At 61.3% G+C, this 18,001-nt stretch overlaps 5 protein-coding genes across 5 annotated transcripts; 2 read left to right on the plus strand and 3 right to left on the minus strand.

Annotated features, from left to right (window-relative positions):
* Positions 1 to 6: 6 nt before the first annotated feature.
* Positions 7 to 5,012, minus strand: CHLRE_02g103950v5 (uncharacterized protein). The gene is made up of 12 exons (XM_001699725.2): positions 4,380 to 5,012; positions 4,089 to 4,200; positions 3,762 to 3,872; positions 3,411 to 3,566; positions 3,039 to 3,215; positions 2,758 to 2,838; positions 2,446 to 2,517; positions 2,182 to 2,271; positions 1,801 to 1,983; positions 1,598 to 1,657; positions 1,321 to 1,431; positions 7 to 1,098 (listed from the first exon to the last, which is right to left on the minus strand). The coding sequence occupies exons 1-12, from the start codon at positions 4,739 to 4,741 to the stop codon at positions 883 to 885; spliced, it is 1,731 nt and encodes a 576-aa protein (XP_001699777.1). The 5' UTR covers positions 4,742 to 5,012; the 3' UTR covers positions 7 to 882.
* A 120-nt stretch (positions 5,013 to 5,132) lies between these two features.
* Positions 5,133 to 6,917, plus strand: CHLRE_02g104000v5 (uncharacterized protein). Its single transcript, XM_001699937.2, has 5 exons — positions 5,133 to 5,526; positions 5,657 to 5,741; positions 5,870 to 5,927; positions 6,017 to 6,085; positions 6,271 to 6,917. The coding sequence occupies exons 1-5, from the start codon at positions 5,416 to 5,418 to the stop codon at positions 6,383 to 6,385; spliced, it is 438 nt and encodes a 145-aa protein (XP_001699989.1). The 5' UTR covers positions 5,133 to 5,415; the 3' UTR covers positions 6,386 to 6,917.
* Positions 6,918 to 6,936: 19 nt separating this feature from the next.
* Positions 6,937 to 8,349, minus strand: CHLRE_02g104050v5 (uncharacterized protein). Its single transcript, XM_001699724.2, has 3 exons — positions 8,162 to 8,349; positions 7,791 to 7,935; positions 6,937 to 7,610 (listed from the first exon to the last, which is right to left on the minus strand). The coding sequence occupies exons 1-3, from the start codon at positions 8,198 to 8,200 to the stop codon at positions 7,378 to 7,380; spliced, it is 417 nt and encodes a 138-aa protein (XP_001699776.2). The 5' UTR covers positions 8,201 to 8,349; the 3' UTR covers positions 6,937 to 7,377.
* A 151-nt stretch (positions 8,350 to 8,500) lies between these two features.
* On the minus strand, positions 8,501 to 12,152 carry CHLRE_02g104100v5 (uncharacterized protein). The gene is made up of 12 exons (XM_043059766.1): positions 11,774 to 12,152; positions 11,480 to 11,578; positions 11,260 to 11,329; positions 11,031 to 11,071; positions 10,767 to 10,881; positions 10,512 to 10,651; positions 10,282 to 10,349; positions 10,013 to 10,085; positions 9,739 to 9,880; positions 9,418 to 9,554; positions 9,069 to 9,225; positions 8,501 to 8,902 (listed from the first exon to the last, which is right to left on the minus strand). Exons 1-12 carry the CDS (start codon positions 12,014 to 12,016, stop codon positions 8,799 to 8,801), a joined length of 1,389 nt encoding a protein of 462 aa, XP_042927400.1. The 5' UTR covers positions 12,017 to 12,152; the 3' UTR covers positions 8,501 to 8,798.
* A 360-nt stretch (positions 12,153 to 12,512) lies between these two features.
* On the plus strand, positions 12,513 to 17,974 carry CHLRE_02g104126v5 (uncharacterized protein). The gene is made up of 18 exons (XM_043059767.1): positions 12,513 to 12,862; positions 12,981 to 13,915; positions 13,989 to 14,078; positions 14,183 to 14,257; positions 14,378 to 14,473; positions 14,580 to 14,714; positions 14,827 to 14,943; positions 15,112 to 15,207; positions 15,328 to 15,462; positions 15,580 to 15,741; positions 15,850 to 15,942; positions 16,068 to 16,151; positions 16,249 to 16,405; positions 16,497 to 16,621; positions 16,740 to 16,847; positions 16,958 to 17,017; positions 17,106 to 17,234; positions 17,325 to 17,974. Exons 2-18 carry the CDS (start codon positions 13,013 to 13,015, stop codon positions 17,952 to 17,954), a joined length of 3,195 nt encoding a protein of 1,064 aa, XP_042927401.1. The 5' UTR covers positions 12,513 to 12,862; positions 12,981 to 13,012; the 3' UTR covers positions 17,955 to 17,974.
* Positions 17,975 to 18,001: the final 27 nt, after the last annotated feature.

Consider the following 18,001-nt stretch of genomic DNA (forward strand, 5'->3'; position numbering starts at 1 on the left):
CATGTGTTTGGGTAGGCAGGGGCCCAACTGAGTTGCAGCGGAGCCCTGGCCGTGCACTCATCAGTTCTTAGGGCATGCATGCGGGGCGCGTGTGGCGTGATGTACCGTACGGGAGTAAAAGATTACCCCAGGTACCCGTGCCTAGTACCCCTGCGGTCCATGACAAACCTTGACAAGAGTTGTGGGCATCTAAAGGAGAGAGGTGCGGTGCAGCGCAGAATCAACACGGACTGCTAATTGTGTTTCGTAGGGCCAATGATTTTGGCGTGTGGCGGTGCCATGAGTCATCCTCCCGAGCACCCCTCATACGGTGCCGGCGTGTAGCAGTACCTAGCCCACCCCGAACATAACTCACTGTGGAGACTGGCAAGGGGTTGGAGATGTCCAACGGATGAGACTTGGGTGACCGCGTATTCACTAGAAGACTCGTAAGAGGCATAAGTTAGGGCCCAGCCCTGTCTCGAACAGGGATCGTAACAGTAGATCTATTACAACTGGCCGGAACACTGGGCGTGGTGATGGCTTAACTCGGCGCCATCGGCCGTGCCTCTCATCGTGTCTCATCTTGGCGGGCGTTCCGCCCACACGATCATTATTCCACAACCTTGGTCAGCAGTCATGCGTCTGCAATAGTCTCCATTACCACGCAAGCAACATATAAAGGACCACCTGCCGATCTGCGCTGGTCAACACACCACATACACCACCCGGGATTGGTTCAACGTTAACCACATACACCACCCTGCGCACTCTTGCGCCTGTTGCGAATGCTGCGGCGACCCCAGGCCCCTCTCACCCACTCTGCCGGCCGCGGGCCCCCACCCATACACCACATGCACCCCTGTCAGCATCAAGGAGTGCCGTGACGCCATGCTTCAAAGTTTAAATCATGTCCTGCGCCAGATACGCCTCCAGCTCCGCCTCCTCGTCGTTGCGGTCGTCCGCCTGCACCACCTTTTTGCGCTGTGGCGGCGCGGACCGGAACATGAGCGGCTTGCCCGTCTTCTTGAACACGGGCGCCGCCGCGCGCTCCAGCGCGCGGGCCATGCGCGCCTCGTGCTCGCGATGCTGCGTCGACAGCTTCTCATCACGTGCGACCTGTCGCCGGGGGGGGGGGGGGGGCAGCAGATGCAGTGGTGCGTCAGCCAGGGGCCAAACACGGTCGAGACCTGAGCCCATCCTGGAATCATCCATGCTCAGTGCCGTGCTGTTCATGGCACGCTGTGCGAACCCAATACTGCGCTGCCGCCTGCAACTCTACCGGTACGTTCCACACACATCCACAACCCTCAGCCGGCTGCAAAAGCTGCCCCTGCGCACCTTGCGGCGGTCCTTCTCGCGCGCCTTCTCCGCCCCGTCCACATAGTCGGGCGTCATGCCCTCCGCCAGGTTCAGATACTCCTCCAGCTTCATCTCAATGTTGGTCAGCATCTAAGAGACGGAGGCGGCGGCAGCAGCGGCGGCACAAGCAGCGGTAGCGGCACGAGCAAAAGCAGGGGGGGTGAAGCACGTGTTGCGGCATTTGATTGGTAAATGTGACAGGAAGAGCAGTAAAGTGCGAACCAGAACGTTCGGTGCCCGTGCCCAGGCGCCTCACCTGTAACGTGCTAATGGACGCGTCCGCGTCGAAGCCGCAGCGCACATACACCTCGCGAACCTGCAGGCCGCACAGGACAAAGGACACGTCCGTTGCCACATATTACCGTACGGTCCTGTTGCGCATGTGGTGCCGGCGCCACCCATGCAACCCGCAACGAGCCTCTAGGCACCCTGCCAGCAGCTGCCCAACGACCCACCCACCTTGTCTCCGAGCTCCTTCAGGTTCACGGGCCCGCCAGGGCCGCTGCTGCCGGTCACGCTGCTCGTGGGCGCGTTGCTGCTTCCCATGCTGAGCGTGAAGGCGCCCTCGTTCTCCAGCGTGCGGTCCTTGAGCCGCTTCGCCTTCTCGCGCGCCGCCACAATGGACGCCTGAAGCGTCGACACCTGCAGCCGGAGTGTGGAAACAGAAGGACGACACGTTACCAACAGCGGCAAAAGGAGTGCCTGGCCAATGCAAACAATGCCGCGCACGGCATGCCGTTGACATGAGCCCTTCGTCCAGCCGGTCGGACATACGTTATCCCATTTCCCCCTGCTTGCGCGTGCGCTGCCGCAGGGCGTGTTCCGGTGGCGGTGGCATACCTGCCCCTGCAGCCCCTGCGCCTCGGCGTCCATGCGCGTCTTGGTGTCCCGCAGCTTCTGCCGCAGCTCCTCAAGCGCCTCCTCGGTTTCCTGTCGGCACACAGCAGGTGGTGGCAGGGATTGAGCACCATCCGTCGCCTCGCACCCACGGATCGTGCACCCGACCGCACGACACGGCACGACACGCATCCAGCGACCACATCCATCCATTGCCTGCTACTTGCCACCGTCGCTCCCGCCTCCGCGCCCGCCTTTCCGGCGCACCTGCGCGTTCTGTATGTAGAAGAGGTTGGATTCCTCCAGCTGCTTATACACTGCCAGCAGCTGGCCGGGCTCCTGCGCGGTAGTGGCAGGGGGGCAGAGGCACACGGACATTGAGGCCGTTGCTCGTTAGGGCCGTTAAGCTGGCGCAATGAGTAGGTGATCCAAAGCAGGGTGCACCGGACGCATGCGGCTGTCAGTACCACCACCTGTGTCCAGGCCTCCAGCCTCCCCACCCCCGGTTGGGCGGTCCGTCACTTCGTGGCCCAGCGCTAGCACGTGCGCCCCCTCCCTGCCAAGCCCGCTCTGCCGCACCTGGAAGTACATCTCCTCGTCCTCCGGGTCCATCTCAAAGTCCAGGTTGGGCGGCTGCGGCTCCTTCTCCTTCATTATTTCCTGCGGGGTGCAAGCGGCACGCCACCGCTTGTAAGGAACGCTGCGGCATCCATCGCACAGGCCCGGTCTGATTGACAGATCCCCCCGTTGCAATGGCTTTCCACGCTTTCTCCCTCAAATGCCACTCCTTGCAGTCAAACCCAATGAGCCCCCTTCCCTAAGCTGCAAGTCCCATGCCTCGCCAAGGCCCCGTGGCGCACCTTGAGCGCCGCTACGCTCTCCTTGATGGCCCGCTCCGCCCGCTCCGCCTGCTGCTGTGTCCGCGCGTTGGCGTAGTCCGACTCCGCCGCCGTCTTTGCCGCCAGCGCCGCCTCCCGCCGCTGCTTCAGTGCCTCGCACTGCGACTGCCACTCCGCAACAAGGGCGTCCTTCCGCCGCTGTCGCCCAGCCGCAATTGCAAGGGAGGCAGGACAGTACAGAAGCGAAAGTGTCAGTAATGGTATGATCCCGGCACCTTGCATGCTACTGCACTAGCCGTCTTCAATGCTGCCACTTGTCCTCAGCACACCCAAGTTGATAGACCCGACGGCATCACCCGCCACGAGAGGCTACCGCGTGCACGGGAGGCGCACCTGCAGCTTAGCCGCCTGCTGCTCGAACCATTCGGGCGGCGTTATGGAGTCCAGGAACTCCTTGTAGCGCCGGCAGTCCTCAAGCTGCTCCTCGTACTTGTTCAGCTCGGAGCGCAGCGCCGCCGTCGCCGTGTTTAGCCGCTTGATCTCCAGCACCTGTGTGTGTTTAGACCGCCATTGAAGTCACGGCCGCTGCCAAAACACGTTACGGCAGTGCTTGCCTGGACACGCAGTTACGCATGCACGCGTGCCGCTATGCCTGCTTGCCCATGCCTGAGCTGCGGTAAGCCTGCTTAAAAGCCCGGCTGCTCCTAGTGTGCCTGACACGCTACAGAAGACAGCCACCCGCACCTTGTCCTGCTTCGCCTTGGCCTCCGCCTCGGCCTTCTTGATGGCCTCCTGCACCTTTTCGTCGTTCTCCTTCAGGAACGCATCGAACCGTAGCGCGTCCTCCTCCAGCATCTGCGCAGCCATCACCAACAGGAGAGTGCGTGAGAGTGCGTGCGAAGTGGTGTGGCTTGTTCGTTTGTCCCTGACCTAGTGGAGTCCCGTAGTTGGCTGTAACCGCGGCGGTCCTCATTGCATTGGGCCAAACCCCACGCCCGCTGCGCATGCCATGTGCCTCCTGTGTCCCCTGTAGCTCCTGTGCCTCCAGTGCTATCCGGCCGGCCAGCGGACCTGCTCCGACTTCTTCAGCGCCTCCTCACGCTGCCGCGCACGCTCCTCCAGCTTCTTAATCTCCGCGCGCTTGGTGTCCAGGCTCATTTGCAACAAGAAGATTTCGCGCTTCCTGCATGGACAGGGCGTGCGGGGTGAGACATGAAGGATAACGGCGGCGCCAGGGTGTTTTGCGGAGTTGATCACGCATGTCAGACGTTTGGGCGATGCAGGTGACCTGCAGCCGGTGTGGCCCGAAAGGCCGCAGCACGGCGATGAAACCCACACCACGCCCCTACCCACCCCCCTCACTTTGCGATGAAGTCCGCCATGTTCTCCTTCTCTTTCCGTCGGTCCAGCGTGCCTACACTAGAGGCTGCAAGAGTGGTTGTTGCCTTGGGCCCCTTTGGTGGCCGGAGCTCTCGTAGGAGTGTCCGGGCATCGGCAGTTGCCGTTGCCTGCATCTGTGCGGCGAATGTCGTCTTGTCCGCCACGCGCATCGTTTGCGCGATGAGCTTGTCCTGCTCCTTCCGGGCCCGCTCCTCCTCCCGAAACCTGAAGATTTCTTCATCCGCTGGGATGTTGAACGGGTTTGCCCCCGCGGTGGCACCCACATCGGTTGTGCTGCGCCCCGCGGCCGTGCCGGGCACGGACGCCTCGTCGTAAATCGGCATTATGGCAGCGGTTGAGATATAAAGAACTAGGGAATGCTAATTATAGCAGGGGCCCGGGCAGCAGCGACCCACTGCGCGGTCTGGCTGGCTGCCCTTCAGCAGCGCAATTAGCCTGGCAGACCTAGCATCGTCTCGTAGGCGTATGTCGATGCTATTATGAGTAAGCGGAGAAGTTCGGTATCGAAATGCTAGTGTCACTTCACACAGGAGCTGCAAATGTCCTTCGAATCCAGGTGGTGTTTTATCTTGTTTCGACACAATTGCTGTTAGGTTAGCTGGCTCTGTGAAGCGGCTTGCCCAGACTTAGAGGGAATGACACCTGCATGGAGCAATTTCTCGGCCACTCTGAGACTCCTGGGCATTGGAGCAATTTGTAGTAGATAATGTTAAGCTAGTTTATTCTGCCAACGAAGAACGCAAAAATGAGCACGATCCAAACCCTGCCCGCTCGTTGCTACACGCACGCCGTGCCTTCTTTCCAGCGATTAGGCGCCGTGGCGCAAGCATCATTCCATGCTTCATGTCCACGAAGGTTTTGCTTCCAAGCACGAAACCGCTTGGCCAGGCGAGGGACCCACGGAAGTGGCACTTCGCCCGCACCGTCGCTGGTGATCCTCGCGACAGCGGACACCGCGTCGTCGCCGCAGCGCTGGGACGAAGTGTATCTAGGGTTGATGCCCCTGGTGGGGCTAGAGCCCGCTGCTGAGCTGCTCCCCGGGCCACTTGCGCAGCCACTGCTGCTCCACACGTTCGTGGCACTGGCCAATCGACAACTGCCGGAACAGGCAAGCTTAGCCATGTGGTCTGGGTGGATGGCTGGTCAACGGCGGAATCGAGGGCATCGTAGGGTGTCTTCGCCGTATCTGACTGGGCCTTGCAACTATTGCTGTGTGGTCATTGCGACCGGCTCTGCAGGGGTGTCTGATTCTGGACTTCCTTCCAGAGAAACCAACGGACCCCGCCACAGCTGTATCCCTCGCGACGGGCCTTGGGACAGCCGGTGTGTGGTTGGGCGTAACCCGCTGGGGTTTTTGTAGAGAGACACTTCGCTGCACACTGATTCCGTGGTCCTGCTGCGGTGGGATTGCCCGTGAGTGGACTAAAGGGCCTTCGCTTGTGGCGCTGCAGGCGTGCTGCGGGTGCGGCGGCGGAAAGGGCCCCTCCAGGGCCGTGCGCTTCGCACCAGGTGGGCAGCCGCTCGGGCTGCATGGATGGGCGCATGTCGCATCTGCCACGGATGTATGTCCTGTCCTGAGCACCCGCTTCACATGGCAGGCTTGAAACGAGGTTCCAAGAGGCTAGGAGCGACGCTGCGGTCCTGGACGTTGTCGAGCAGCTCAACAGGTGCGCTGCCGGCTGGTGGGGTTGCCGCCGTGCGAGGGCTGACTTGAGAGGGTGCCAAACGTGCCACCAGCACTGCACGGGTGCAAGGGGACTCCAGGCCAAGTCTCTCCCTGTATGTCCTGCAAATGGCCGGGCGCGTCTTCAAGGCGCCACCACTCAAGCGCTGTGTGCATGATGCCTTGCAGCACCTGGGACACGCGGCTGCAGCTGCTGACCAATGACTGCCGCCACTACTCGGCCGCACTACTGACGGCGCTCACGGGCCGCAGCTACACACTGGAGGACGTGCAGATACGGTGATTAACCTCATGTCATGCACTGTCAACGAAGCATTGTGATTTGTCTGTGACTAGAGCTGCCTGACCCAGCTGGGGTAGTGGGATGGCGGGCTGCCGCCGCGTGAGTGGAGCGAGTTAGCGGTTGAGTCAACTGGAGTGGAGGGAATATGTTGGCAAAGCTGCCAAAGCATCAGGAGAAAGGTCTGAAAGTTTTTGGCAGGGGGAAGTGTGTAGCTATTGAACGGTGCGTGTTGGGTGTGCATGAAAATATGCATGTGAAGGACCGAACTGTTTGTGGGAGCATTGCGCATACTGCGTCACGTAGGCAGGAGTCAGAGCATGCATGCCTTGACAGAGACAGGACGCTTGCAGCTTTGGACAGGCGCATACATATTGCAATTGCAGGAACAGCCATGTGCAATTCTGGTACGGTACTATACTACTATGTTTCCAGGCAACATCGAGAGGCCAGAAGTCTGGGGAAGGCTGTGGCTGCACCGCTCCAGGTCCGACGAAGGGGCTGCTTCCAAGGCGAAGTGTAACAATGTGTACGCACTGTGTCAATTATCAACGTACTACAGAGGGAATGGTCAACCTGCATTCCTGCTTGCATCCAACTGTCGAGCGCAAGTCTTCTGCCCCCAAATTGGTTGCCCCTTGTGGCACTCCCTCTTACCGTCCTACCGTGCCGCGCAGCAACAGCAGTCAGCGCTAACCATTACGACCGGCTGCTCTTGCCCGGTTGTCCCCCGTCTTACACTGCACTGCAGCTGCCTGCACGCGTGCAGGGCGACCTCGGTGAGTCCTACCATTTGTACGCACACTGGCCCCATAGTACGTACGTTACACTCCTCCTCCAGCGTGGATGCAGCATGACGGTCCCACAACAGCAGCGCGTCCCTGCGGCGGTTGCACCTGCTGGCGGCACATCTTTGACGCCAGCGCTCTGGTAAGCTCAACCGCGTCACATGAGGTGGGCCTCACGTCGGCTGAAGCAGTGTGCGCCCAGCATCCTTACACACCCGCACCTTCCCGCCGTACTTCCGACAACACACGCAGCGCGTCCGTCAGCGAGCCGTCTCCCAGCCCCGAGTCATTGTCCGCCGCCGGCTTGCTCTTCACGTCCACACCCGCCAGCGCCAGGGGATCAGCCTCCTTGCCGTCCGGTGAGGCGATGGGGTTGCCTTCCGCATCCTTGCCCGTTGCCCCGAACGGCGCGTGCGGGTCTTTCTGGTCCAGCCGCTCGCCTGCACAACAGGGCGCGGCGTGTTCACCGTACTTCGTACGCGCGGAAAGCCGTGTGACGTATTGGATCAGCCGAAGCAGGCTGAGATCGACTGTGGTGACGTGCCTGAGCACTATCAAATATCAATGATTGGCAATTTGGCATCCCAGCCAATCCCCAAGCTGCGCACCCCGCTCCGGACCTGCTGGCTTGTAGTTGGCCTCGCGGGCACACTCCTCAGCGCGTCGCTCCAGATCCAGCGGCGTGTCAATCTCGCGCGGGGCCATCTCACGCTCCACGTCTCCTAGGTACACAGGCCGCATGTTGTCGTGCTCCACATGATGCGCCTGTATGTGGGCATGGGCATGGTTGGCGGGCCCGTTAAGAGAGGGCGCGGGGGCCATCATGGCAGTCACTTGCTGGTCGGCGCGCGCATGAGTCACCAGTCGTTTCAATCGAACACGCAGGCACAGCAATCGAAATCCAGGCCATAGCCACAATACAAGCGGTGCGAACGGCTCTGGCACGCGAAGACGACGAGGCTGTCCGACGGGCATTGGACGGGCGTTTCACCTGCTGAGGCCGGTTCCCTGGAAGCTCCGCTGCCAGCATCGCCGGTTGCGTTATCGGTGTCGGAATAGGCAGCGGCATGGGAATACCTGACATCTTTGGGTTTTTCTGTCGGGAGGTGCAGTTGGCAAAGCTCTTCGGGTGTTGCTCGTTTAGAAAGCGTCGAGGTCAGCTCGAGCTTGAGCTATGAGCAGTGCACCGCGATGTTATTTTTGAAATTACATTCACTGATGCGGCGGCTGGAACCCCATTCCGAAAAGGGCAGCGGACACCATGGAGGGCCGTACCAGCTCAGACCCGGTTGGCCCGAAGGTCCCATGGAGTTTCGGGGAGCCGTGTATGCGTCTCGCGGCATTACATTGATATGGCCCCACTTTCGGAGCTGGTGCCGCGCAGCGCCGTGCTATCTGGACGGCCATCCTGCCAGCATCACAGCATCACGCTTTCCAGCGTGCCAGGCCCGTGCCCGCAAACCTTCGTCCTGCCATGCAAGGTAACAACTCACGCCGACCATGCATAATTGTGCTGGGCCTAGTTATGCACTGGCCTGTCTGTAAGCCATTTGAACCTCCCTTCGGTTCGCCGCCTTTCACATGATGCCTCCTAGCCCACCATGCCTCGCTGCCACCATGCGAGTGCTTCACTGGTTCTTGTGGTAGTACAATGCAAAGGTATCCTCTGCAAACTTGCCGAATGTGCAGCCCGGCTGCCACTGCCCGATTTTCACTGACTTGGGGTCCATGCCTGCGGTGAGCAATGACAAGTGTTCCCCGGTCACGGGAAAAGGGGCTGAGCAATGAAAACAAGTGTCACTGATGTCTAAACACACGCTTTCAGTACGCAACGAGCGTTACGTTATGGGGAAAGCCACGTGTGGTGAGCAGCTCCAAACGCAGGGGCGTCTACACACCTGGCGGACAGTCCATGCGCTCGTCCACATTGGGCTGCATGAACACCGCAAACGTGTTGCGGCTCACGCCCGCCGCCGCCACACCGCGGGCGCTGCGCACGAAGTGCGGCGTGGCCTGCAGCAGTCCGCCCGAGTGTATCTGCAGCGCCTCCCCCACCTGCAATAACATGGGCGCATTTGTAAGAGTGCGCGGGGGCCCTGATGCCACATGCCCTGTGCAATACCAGTGGGTTGCTCCAGGCAAACCTCGAATTGCACCCCAGAGCCAACATGCCCTCCATGATGTGTGCGCTTCATCCCTGAGAAGATCACGTGCGATGTGCGCCCACAAACGTGGCGTGTTCCGTACCTGGAACGCGATGCAGTCAGCCGGGATGCCGGCGCGCACCATGTGTCCGCTTCGGTCGCGGATGTACAGCCCCGCCGCGGGGTCGGGGTTGGGCACCTCGTGGCCGGAGGCGTCCAGGTACATGGCCGACGTCAGGCCTGTGCGGTATTGTGGGTCGCCAGGCAGTGGTCTGAGGCAGTTACGAGGCATCAAAGAGGGCTTGAAGAACGCATGCGGGGGCTGAGAGGGCGGTAGCATTCGGCACAAGCAGGCCGAGCTGGGCTGTCGACATGGCAGCGGAGCAATATTGGTGAGGTGTGTGAGAGATGGTAACACACGCACCGGTCAGGCTGCCGTGGTCGGTGTGTAGGCCGCACCAGGAGTCCTCGTTCTCCTGCTGCTGTGGGGGCTGCTGGGCCCCGGCAGTCCCAGCAAGCAGACTCAGTTGCGGCCCTGGCATTGCGAAGTAGTGCAGCAGCCGCGCCTGCAAACATGCAATTAAGCAGAATGAGTGTACTAGCTGATTCACTCTGCCCTTTCGCAGTCTTAATCCGTTGACACATGACCGATGGAGCGAACCGGCAACTCAGTACCCTGTTTGCGGACAAAGACTTGCCTTGGGGTTGTAGCTGCGCCGCAGCACACCCGACAGCTGCCCCTCCTGCACGCCCAGCCGCGATGACACGTAGCTGCAGAGGAGGAGGGACAGGGCGGCGAACCCATGTCAGGTGCAGTCCAGGCTTGCACGTGCGTGCCTGGTGAGTAGCTGTCTCTCGATAAATTCAGTTTATTAGTCCTTTCACACAACAGCTGATATTGGTACCGGACGGCAATTCTAAAGCGCGTGTGTGTCGGTGGTGAGGCGACGGGGGCCGGCCCACCCACCTGTCGCAGTGGTCCATAAGGAGGCAGCCCACCGCCACGATGAGTCGGCCCAGGTCCTTGAGCGCCACCTGGCCAGGTATGGTAATGGTGTGTTCAACGAGTTGAAAGAAAAGTCAGCGTGTCGTATCGCGTCCTCTGGAGCACGCAACCATTAACCAAGCAGCAGCGCGCGGCAAATGCCCAACTGCGCCTGGCGCAAACGCATCGCCAGCGTATCAATGGGCGCGCACCTCGAACACAGGCAGCTCCTGGCGGGGCCACAAGTTGGGCCGGTAGTAGCCGGGGTGACGGCGCCGCAGCTCTGCCTCCTCCTCCGCGCTGCACCGCCCACTGGAGCTGGCGCCGGCGCCAGCGCGTCCCGAGTCATCAACTGCAGCAGGTTACGCAAAGTACAAAGACAAAGTTGCATTACGCTAGACTCCGTGGACTTGCAGCCGTGGTTACAAGCGGTCGAGGAGGCACGGACAAAGGAGTAGCTGCCTCACCTGAGGACAGCGTCTCCTCCAAGGACGCCAGCGCTGAGTGCTGCCACGGGCGCAGTGAGTCGGTGGGTCCCGGCCGCAGCGGGTCGTCTACTAGCGGGTTGGCGTAGTAGCTCCCCTGGACGTCAGCAGCGGCAACAGCGGCTCATCGCAACGGATAGCAGGGGCTGCTGGCACTTGGGAGGCAGAGCCGCCCATGCGCTTTGATGCCCTTCTAATGACACGACCAAAAGTGTTGCTGCGACTCAGGGACCAGCTGTGCCTTACCTTGTACGTGTCGGGCTGGCCGCTCGAGAGCGACTCCTTCCCTGTTAGTTAAGGCAGCAGTGAAGATGCGCCCTGCTTTCTTCGCCCTCTATATTTCAAACCGGTCCTGCGCGCGCAGAAACTTGCACGCAGTGGAGCTCAGAGACTTGCGCCATGCGTTCCTGCGCAGAGTTGCACCGCCTGCCCCACCAGCCACTTGCACTGCCTGCCGCCTGCCCCACCAGCGTACCGTGAGACCATCCAACACTGTAATGGCTCTCCTGGTCCTCGTACCGCCGGCGGACGTCCTCGGGCAGGTTCTGTGCGATCAAGGAATGGTGAACAGCCGCGGGCAGATACCACGGCCCAGGGTTTACCTCAGAGTGCTTCTAGGTTTCACAGTGTGTGCGCGCCAACCATCCTCCAATGCAGTCTGCTATACTTGCAGCTGGCACTCAGCAGCATCTCACCGCAAAAGCATGCGCCTGGGGCAGCAGGAGGCGACGACGGGCCACGTATCCGGGAACGTTCCTTACGGCCAGGGCGCCAAGTCCGTTCGGGCCGAGCGCCTGAGGAAGGCCAGGCCGCAGGGGTGGTAAGGGAGAAAGCAGAAGGCCGTGGGCAGCCCGCGGTTCCAAAAAGTAGACAGCATCTGCTGCCTTTTGAAGCATTTTGCCTGTATACTTAGCTAGCCACACTGGAAACGCCAAACGCGATTGGCAATTTCGAACCTGCACGTCGCAGCCGACGTCAGCTTTGCGCACCTCTTCAATCTGAGCGTGTAAATGATTCCCAGAAGCCAGGTCATTGTAGTCCAGTACCACAAGGCTGCGCTCTTGAAACGACTGGGGCTTTGCGACCGCGACGCTGCCCCCAGCAATAGGCTGTCGCCCGTCGATAAAGCCTCTAGCAGACGTAGAGTTCCTACTGGTACGGACAAGCGGGCAAACAGGCACTCGAGGCGCAATTTTCGGTGCGCATGCTCCTTTCCCTGCAGCCGTTTGCATGTTCCTACTTGAAGGCTGTACGATGGTGATAATACTTATTGTACCAAGATTTTAGTCTGTTGTTTCTACCAAAAATTATGCAAAGCAAAACTTGATCGGGCCGAATCCGGGTTCCAAGGTCGGGCTTAAGTCTGACATCTGAAGCCTGATACAACTTCCCTGCAAATCAGACTTAATGTTAGCAGTGTGGTGATGGTGAAGTGGCTGAGGTCCGCTGGTGGGTTTGCAATCTTGCACACACGCACACACATACGCACACGCACGCAAAAAGAGCGCTGGAGTGTCCACCCGATCCCGGCGAACACGCGTAGAGCCTGGCAATCATATAGCGGATTTGGGGCCATGATTGTCCAAATATGAACGAGCCGGGGAGGGGAGGTGGTGCGACGCCTGTGCGGGACTGCGATGGGGCGTGCCGAACGGGCGTGCCCTAACACCCTGCAGCAAGCCAGAAGCTCGGAAATCAAATATGGGGCCAATATTAGTACTAGAGAATACAACTACAATCTTTCCCGATTTACAGACCCTAACGAATTTGAAACGAGCTAAACTTGGCTGATTAGCAAGAGCAAGAAACAATTGATACAGTTATGTTGGTTGCTGTATGATGCAAGATTCTCAGCTGTATTAAGCCTCAATTTGACAGACTGCGCCAGCGAGGTTTGGCAATCGCTGTCTTCTCCGCGAAGACTCTGACATACAATGGCTTGGCGACTTCCTTAAGGATATAGCATGCAGCTAGCATAGCAAATATGCACGAGCGGGGCCGGCCGCGGCAAGACGCTGCTGCACGGCGTTCTGTCGATGCACCGCGCCCACAGCAGTCCTTTGACCGGACCTACGAGGGTAAGGTTTCACGAACGCCAGTCGGATGCCCGTATAATGTGCAAGTGCTTGTGTGCCTAGGGCCGCTGCTGAGACTGCCGTGTGGGCCGCTATCGGTGCCTGTTGCCGCACCGTGCAGGTAGCCCGCAACCTCAAGGGAATCCCATCGTCATGCATGCCTCAGCAGCATTCATACCAGGCGTGTCTGCGGGTTCTCCGCGCAGCACGCTGGTGATAACTGGGGCGGACCTGGCTATCCAGCCTTTTCCGCAGTTGCAAACAGGGCCCTTCCAGAGCGCAGTCTTCGAGCCTGAAAGCAAACCTCTGGCACAAGAGGGTCCTCTCACATACTACCCGTCGTACAGCACTGTTGACCCGCAGCACAAGTGGCAGCGTATACGTGACTGGGCCTCCCAGGACAGCGTTACGGCATTGGAGCCAGCTGCGCCGGCTACCGCGCAAGACCGCGCGGAGCCGTCGTTCCTGTCAGCTGGACCTGCCGGGCTCCACGGCGGCGGTGGCAATGCCAGCGCCGCGATCGCAGCTGGCTCCCCCAACCCGCTGCCGTCAGGGGCGGGCGGTGCAGGCTCGGACTCGTCAGCCAGCATAGACTCCACCCTACTGGAGATGGAGCTGGAGCGGGCACGCGCCAGCCTCCGTGTGGCCACCGCAGGCGCCGCTGGCCGGCTCTCCGCAGAGGGGAGCGTAGGCAGGCTGTTCGGTGGCGCGTCTACTACTTTTGGAGCGCCGCCCGCGCCCGGACCGGGGCCGCGGCCTGGCCTGGCAGCATCACGGGAGCCCAGTTTCGCCGGTTTAGGGCCTGTGCCCAGCACCGGTAGGGTGGCGCCCCACCCACCTGGCCAGCACGTCACAGCTCGGGCGGACACGTTCCAAGCAGGGCTCGGGGCCATCGGGGAGATGTCTGCACTGCTCAACGCGTCGTTGGAAGGCTCCGTGTTGGCGGCCGGGGCCGGAGGCACGGTCACGGCGGGCCGGACGGGCGCAGCGGGGTCCGTCGGCATCAGCGGCTATGTGCACAGCATGCAGCACGCACACGCGGCTTTCAGTGTTGAGGTAAGCGTGCGCTGGCACTTATGGCCTGGGTTCTGTGGGTTTACTGTGCTGCCTGTTGCGGGCATGGCTGCAGAGGGCGGCTCTCGAGGCGCGCTGCCGCGCCGCTGAGGAGGCGCTCAGTGCTGCGGAGCGTCGCCACGCGGCCGCATTGGAGCCCCTTCAGGTGAGCCGGCGGGGCAGACAGTATTTTACCTCGCTAAGCATGTGTGCTGAGCAGCAGATATTACGCGTCTATACCTGACGTTTACCAACTGCAACTGACCGCAGAGTCGCGTCTCGACGCTCGAGACAAGCCTGGCGGCTGAGCGGCAGCTGTGCGGGCAGCTTCAAGAGCAGCTGCAGGTAGGGCTGGGGCTGTCAGTTGGGTTGTTGAACGCAGGCACCAGCATTTTCCACCAGCGGGCACCCTTGCTACGGCCAAAGCATGAACCCTTTTCTGTATACCATTATGGTGCCGCTCAGGTGGAGCTGCAGCGCCTTCGCACGGCGACCGAGGGCGAGACTGCCGCACGGGCGGCCGAGGCGGCAGCACGGGAGATGCTTGCTGTGTCCGGACAAGTGAGCACAGCGCTGCCGTTGCGTACGTGGCGCTCGGTGCAAATTGAGTAACGGGCGCAATACGTGTATGCATTCTCAGTGGTTTTCACCCGTGGCCCTTCCTCAGAGCCTCGAGGTGGAGCGGCGCCGTGTAGATGACGCGGCTGCCAAGGCTGCGGAGGCTTCCCGGGAGGTCACGAGCCGCATCGCGGCTCTGGAGGAGGAGCGGTCGGGCTTGGAGAAGCAGCTCAAGCAGGAGAAGGTATGGCGGGGCGCATCACGATGATCACAACAAGGTCCCGCAGGGCGTAGACCCCGTAACGGGCTCAAGTGCTTGATTGTAGGTCAGAATGATTCCCTGTTACTTCTTGCAGAATCACGCTTCAGGCCTGCACAAGCAGCTGCGTGAGGCCCAACGGCAGGAGCAGGCGCTGCTCGAAAAGCTGGGCGCCAGCGAGGGTGCACGCCAGCAGCAGGAGATGCGGCTCGAGGCAAGCCATGCGTTGTGTGATGTTCGCATTAAAGGAGGCAGTAGGGGCTCTGGGATCGGGGGCAACTGCAGTGATGGGGCCAGCCGGGCCTAACACGTCCACAGAGCTTGTGACACTCAGGCAATACCGTAATTGGGCGTCCTCGCACGTGATTATTGCTCCTTGCAGGCCGCTGCGGAGCAGGTTTCGGCCATGCGCAGCGAGCTGCAGCTGCTGAACGCCAAGCTTGCGGCACGCGACAAGCAGCTACTTCAGCACGTCAAGGTGAGGCTAAGGATGTCTTTGACACAAAGGGTTCATCCATGCCTACCTGCTGAGCTGTGCAGTGTCCCCATCGTGCTGGAGGACAACAATCACACATTGCGCGTGTGTGCGGATGTGCAGGATGTGGAGGAGACGCAGCTCGCGTCGCTGCGCACTGAGCTGGCAGCGGCGCAATCGAGGGCGCAGTCATCGGAGGCCGCGTACTCGCAGCTTCGCAGCACCCTGGCAGCTGTGCACGCCGCCATGGGCCCGCAGGTGGGTCCCGCTGCGTGCCATGTGGCTGTATCCTGCTACTGAGCCTGGGCGCGCAAGCGGCCTGCCGTCGCTGCTTCACACCTGCACCCACCTTTCTGACCGTATGTTTGCGTACAGGCCCTGGCTGCGGCATTCGGCTACTCCGAGCAGCTGCTGTCTGGGCTGTCCGCCGGCGCCGCCGAGTACGGCGGCCTGGCTGACCGGCTCATGGCGGCCCGGGTGGTGGCGGAGGAGGACGGCAAGGCGGTGGTGACGCGCATCAAGGAACTGGTGGCCATGGTGGGTGATTGGGGGGCTGCGGCAGCGCAGCATAACGCCCTGATGCGGTCGAGTCCAGGCTCAGAGGCCTGATTCTCTTGTGTATCATGTGTGTTGCCTTGTGTGCAGACCCGGAACCTGTACATGACGGCTGAGCGGCGGGAGGTGGCGCTGTCCACGGAGATGGATTCCGCCATGGCGACCCTGCGGCAGACCAACACGGTGGGCTCACGTTCCTGTCGGTCCTGTAGCGCTCGTGCTATGCGCGCCTAAAGAGCAGGCACAGCCTGTGCTGTCATTTCTGCTGATCAGGCATCGCCATCGTATGGTTGCTTGCGCGCATGCAGGACGCTGAGGCTCGGCTCGCAAGCTGCAACACAGCCCTGCGCACCACCACGCAGCGTGTGGAGGAGCTGACCAACCACCTGCAGGTTCGTGCGTGGCTGCGCTCTGATGCTTCGTCCCTCACCTGAATGCATGGATGTCCAGACTGAGGTTGCTAAGGGGGATGCGTTTTGGACACAACAGGAGAGCCGAGCGCGCTGCAGCGAGCTCGATGCCGCGGTTCAGGCGGCGAGGCAGGCACTGGCTGTGGAGCAACAGAGCGGCGAGGGCCTGCGGGCAACTGTGTTGGAGCTGCAGGCAGAGATGTCGCGGCTGCGAGTGCGAGTGGCGGACACGGAAGGTAGGCGGGGCGTGGTGTCGTTTGTGCCGTTACGTGAATTGGCGCCCGTATTGCTGACGTTGCGACGCTTGTTCCCTTGAACCTACTGCAGGTGCTGAGCGGGAGCTGTCCTCCAGTCGCGGCCAGGTAGCTCAGCTGCAGTCGCTCACGGCGGCCCTGCAGGCGCAGGTGGAGCAGCTCGGCGGCATGGCGGAGCGGAGCGGGCAGGCCGTGGAGGTGAGCTCAGCCCCAGTAGACGGCACTCATTGGGGCACACCGGAGCATGGGGTATTGCAATCTAAGAATGCCCTTGCGGCCAGCAGGTGACGTGTTGCCCCTTTTGTTGCTGTTGCAGACCAAGGACGAGCGCATAAGGGAGCTGCGCACCGCTCTGGCCGCTGCCATGGACGGCGCCTCCAAAGCGGAAGGCCACGCAAACGCTCTGCTGCGCCAAAAGCAGGAGGTAAGCGTGGCGGCAGCGGAGGGATTCAGGTACTCGCCGTGCATATGTTGGTGTGTCCTGGTTTGCTCAACCTGGAAGCTCAACACGACTATCGCCCGGGCACCTCGCAGGTTGCGGACGCACTGGAGGCGGAGCGCCGGCGCTGCGCTGACCTGGAGAGCGTGGTCAAGGTGCGTTTATGTGTGGATTATGTACAAGCTCTTGCATGTGAGTGATTTAGCAAACGGCAACCGGTTACTCGTTCTCGATGCCGTGCAGGCCTCCGAGCACGAGCTTGAGCGCGTGCGCTCCGAAGCGGACGCCGCTGAGGGCGCGTTTGCGCAGCTGAGTCAGCAGGTGGCAGAGGCCACCAGGCTAGCGGTTGCGCAGGCGCGGGAGATGCAGCAGGTGCGTTCTTGCTTGTGTAACGGTCCTGTGCGCCGCAACTGCTTGCTCCTTATGGCATGTATAAACGTTTGTGTGCCTCCTCTCCTCCAGGGCAGCATCGGATCTGGCAGCAGTCGTGATGCACCTGCTCACACGTCACCCATGCTACTGTACGCCACGTCCGAGCACCTGGAGCGGGCTTGTGTGGATGCGGCGGGTCAGCTGACGGCGCTGGAGGCTTACTTGGCCGCTCGGGGCTACCAAGGTGCCGGTTGGCAGCAGCGGCCCGGAACAGCGTCCAGCCGCAGCGGGCCCTGGCAGGACAGTGCCGGCCGTGCAGGGACGCACGGGCAGGCGGCGCCAGAGGCACTCGTGGTGGCGGGCGAGCTGGATGAGGCGCCTAAGCTGTGTGTGCGGGCGCTGCTGGCGTGCATGCGCCAGCTGCACGCGCAGCAGGCGCTCACGCACCAGCAGCTGATCACCGCGCAACAGCACCTCCGGAGCGTGCAGCCAGAGGGCAGCGGCGTGCACACGCCCGCGGCCATCGCTCGCAGCATGGGCAGGACGCTGTCGACGCCTACCAAGTCCGGAACCTCAGGTCAACAACAGCAGCAGCAGCAGCAGCAGCAGCAGTACGATGCCACACTGGCACTACCCGTGCACGAACTCGCGGTAGCTGTAGCAACTTTGGCGGATGCTGCACGTCAGGTAGGAGGGCATGCTTCGCACGCCTCAACGTAAGGAACTAAGCGAACTAGGTTTTCCGTACCGCTACCTGGTTGCTTTCT

This window comes from Chlamydomonas reinhardtii, chromosome 2, assembly GCF_000002595.2.
Source record: "Chlamydomonas reinhardtii strain CC-503 cw92 mt+ chromosome 2, whole genome shotgun sequence".
Classification (NCBI taxonomy): Eukaryota; Viridiplantae; Chlorophyta; class Chlorophyceae; order Chlamydomonadales; family Chlamydomonadaceae; genus Chlamydomonas; species Chlamydomonas reinhardtii.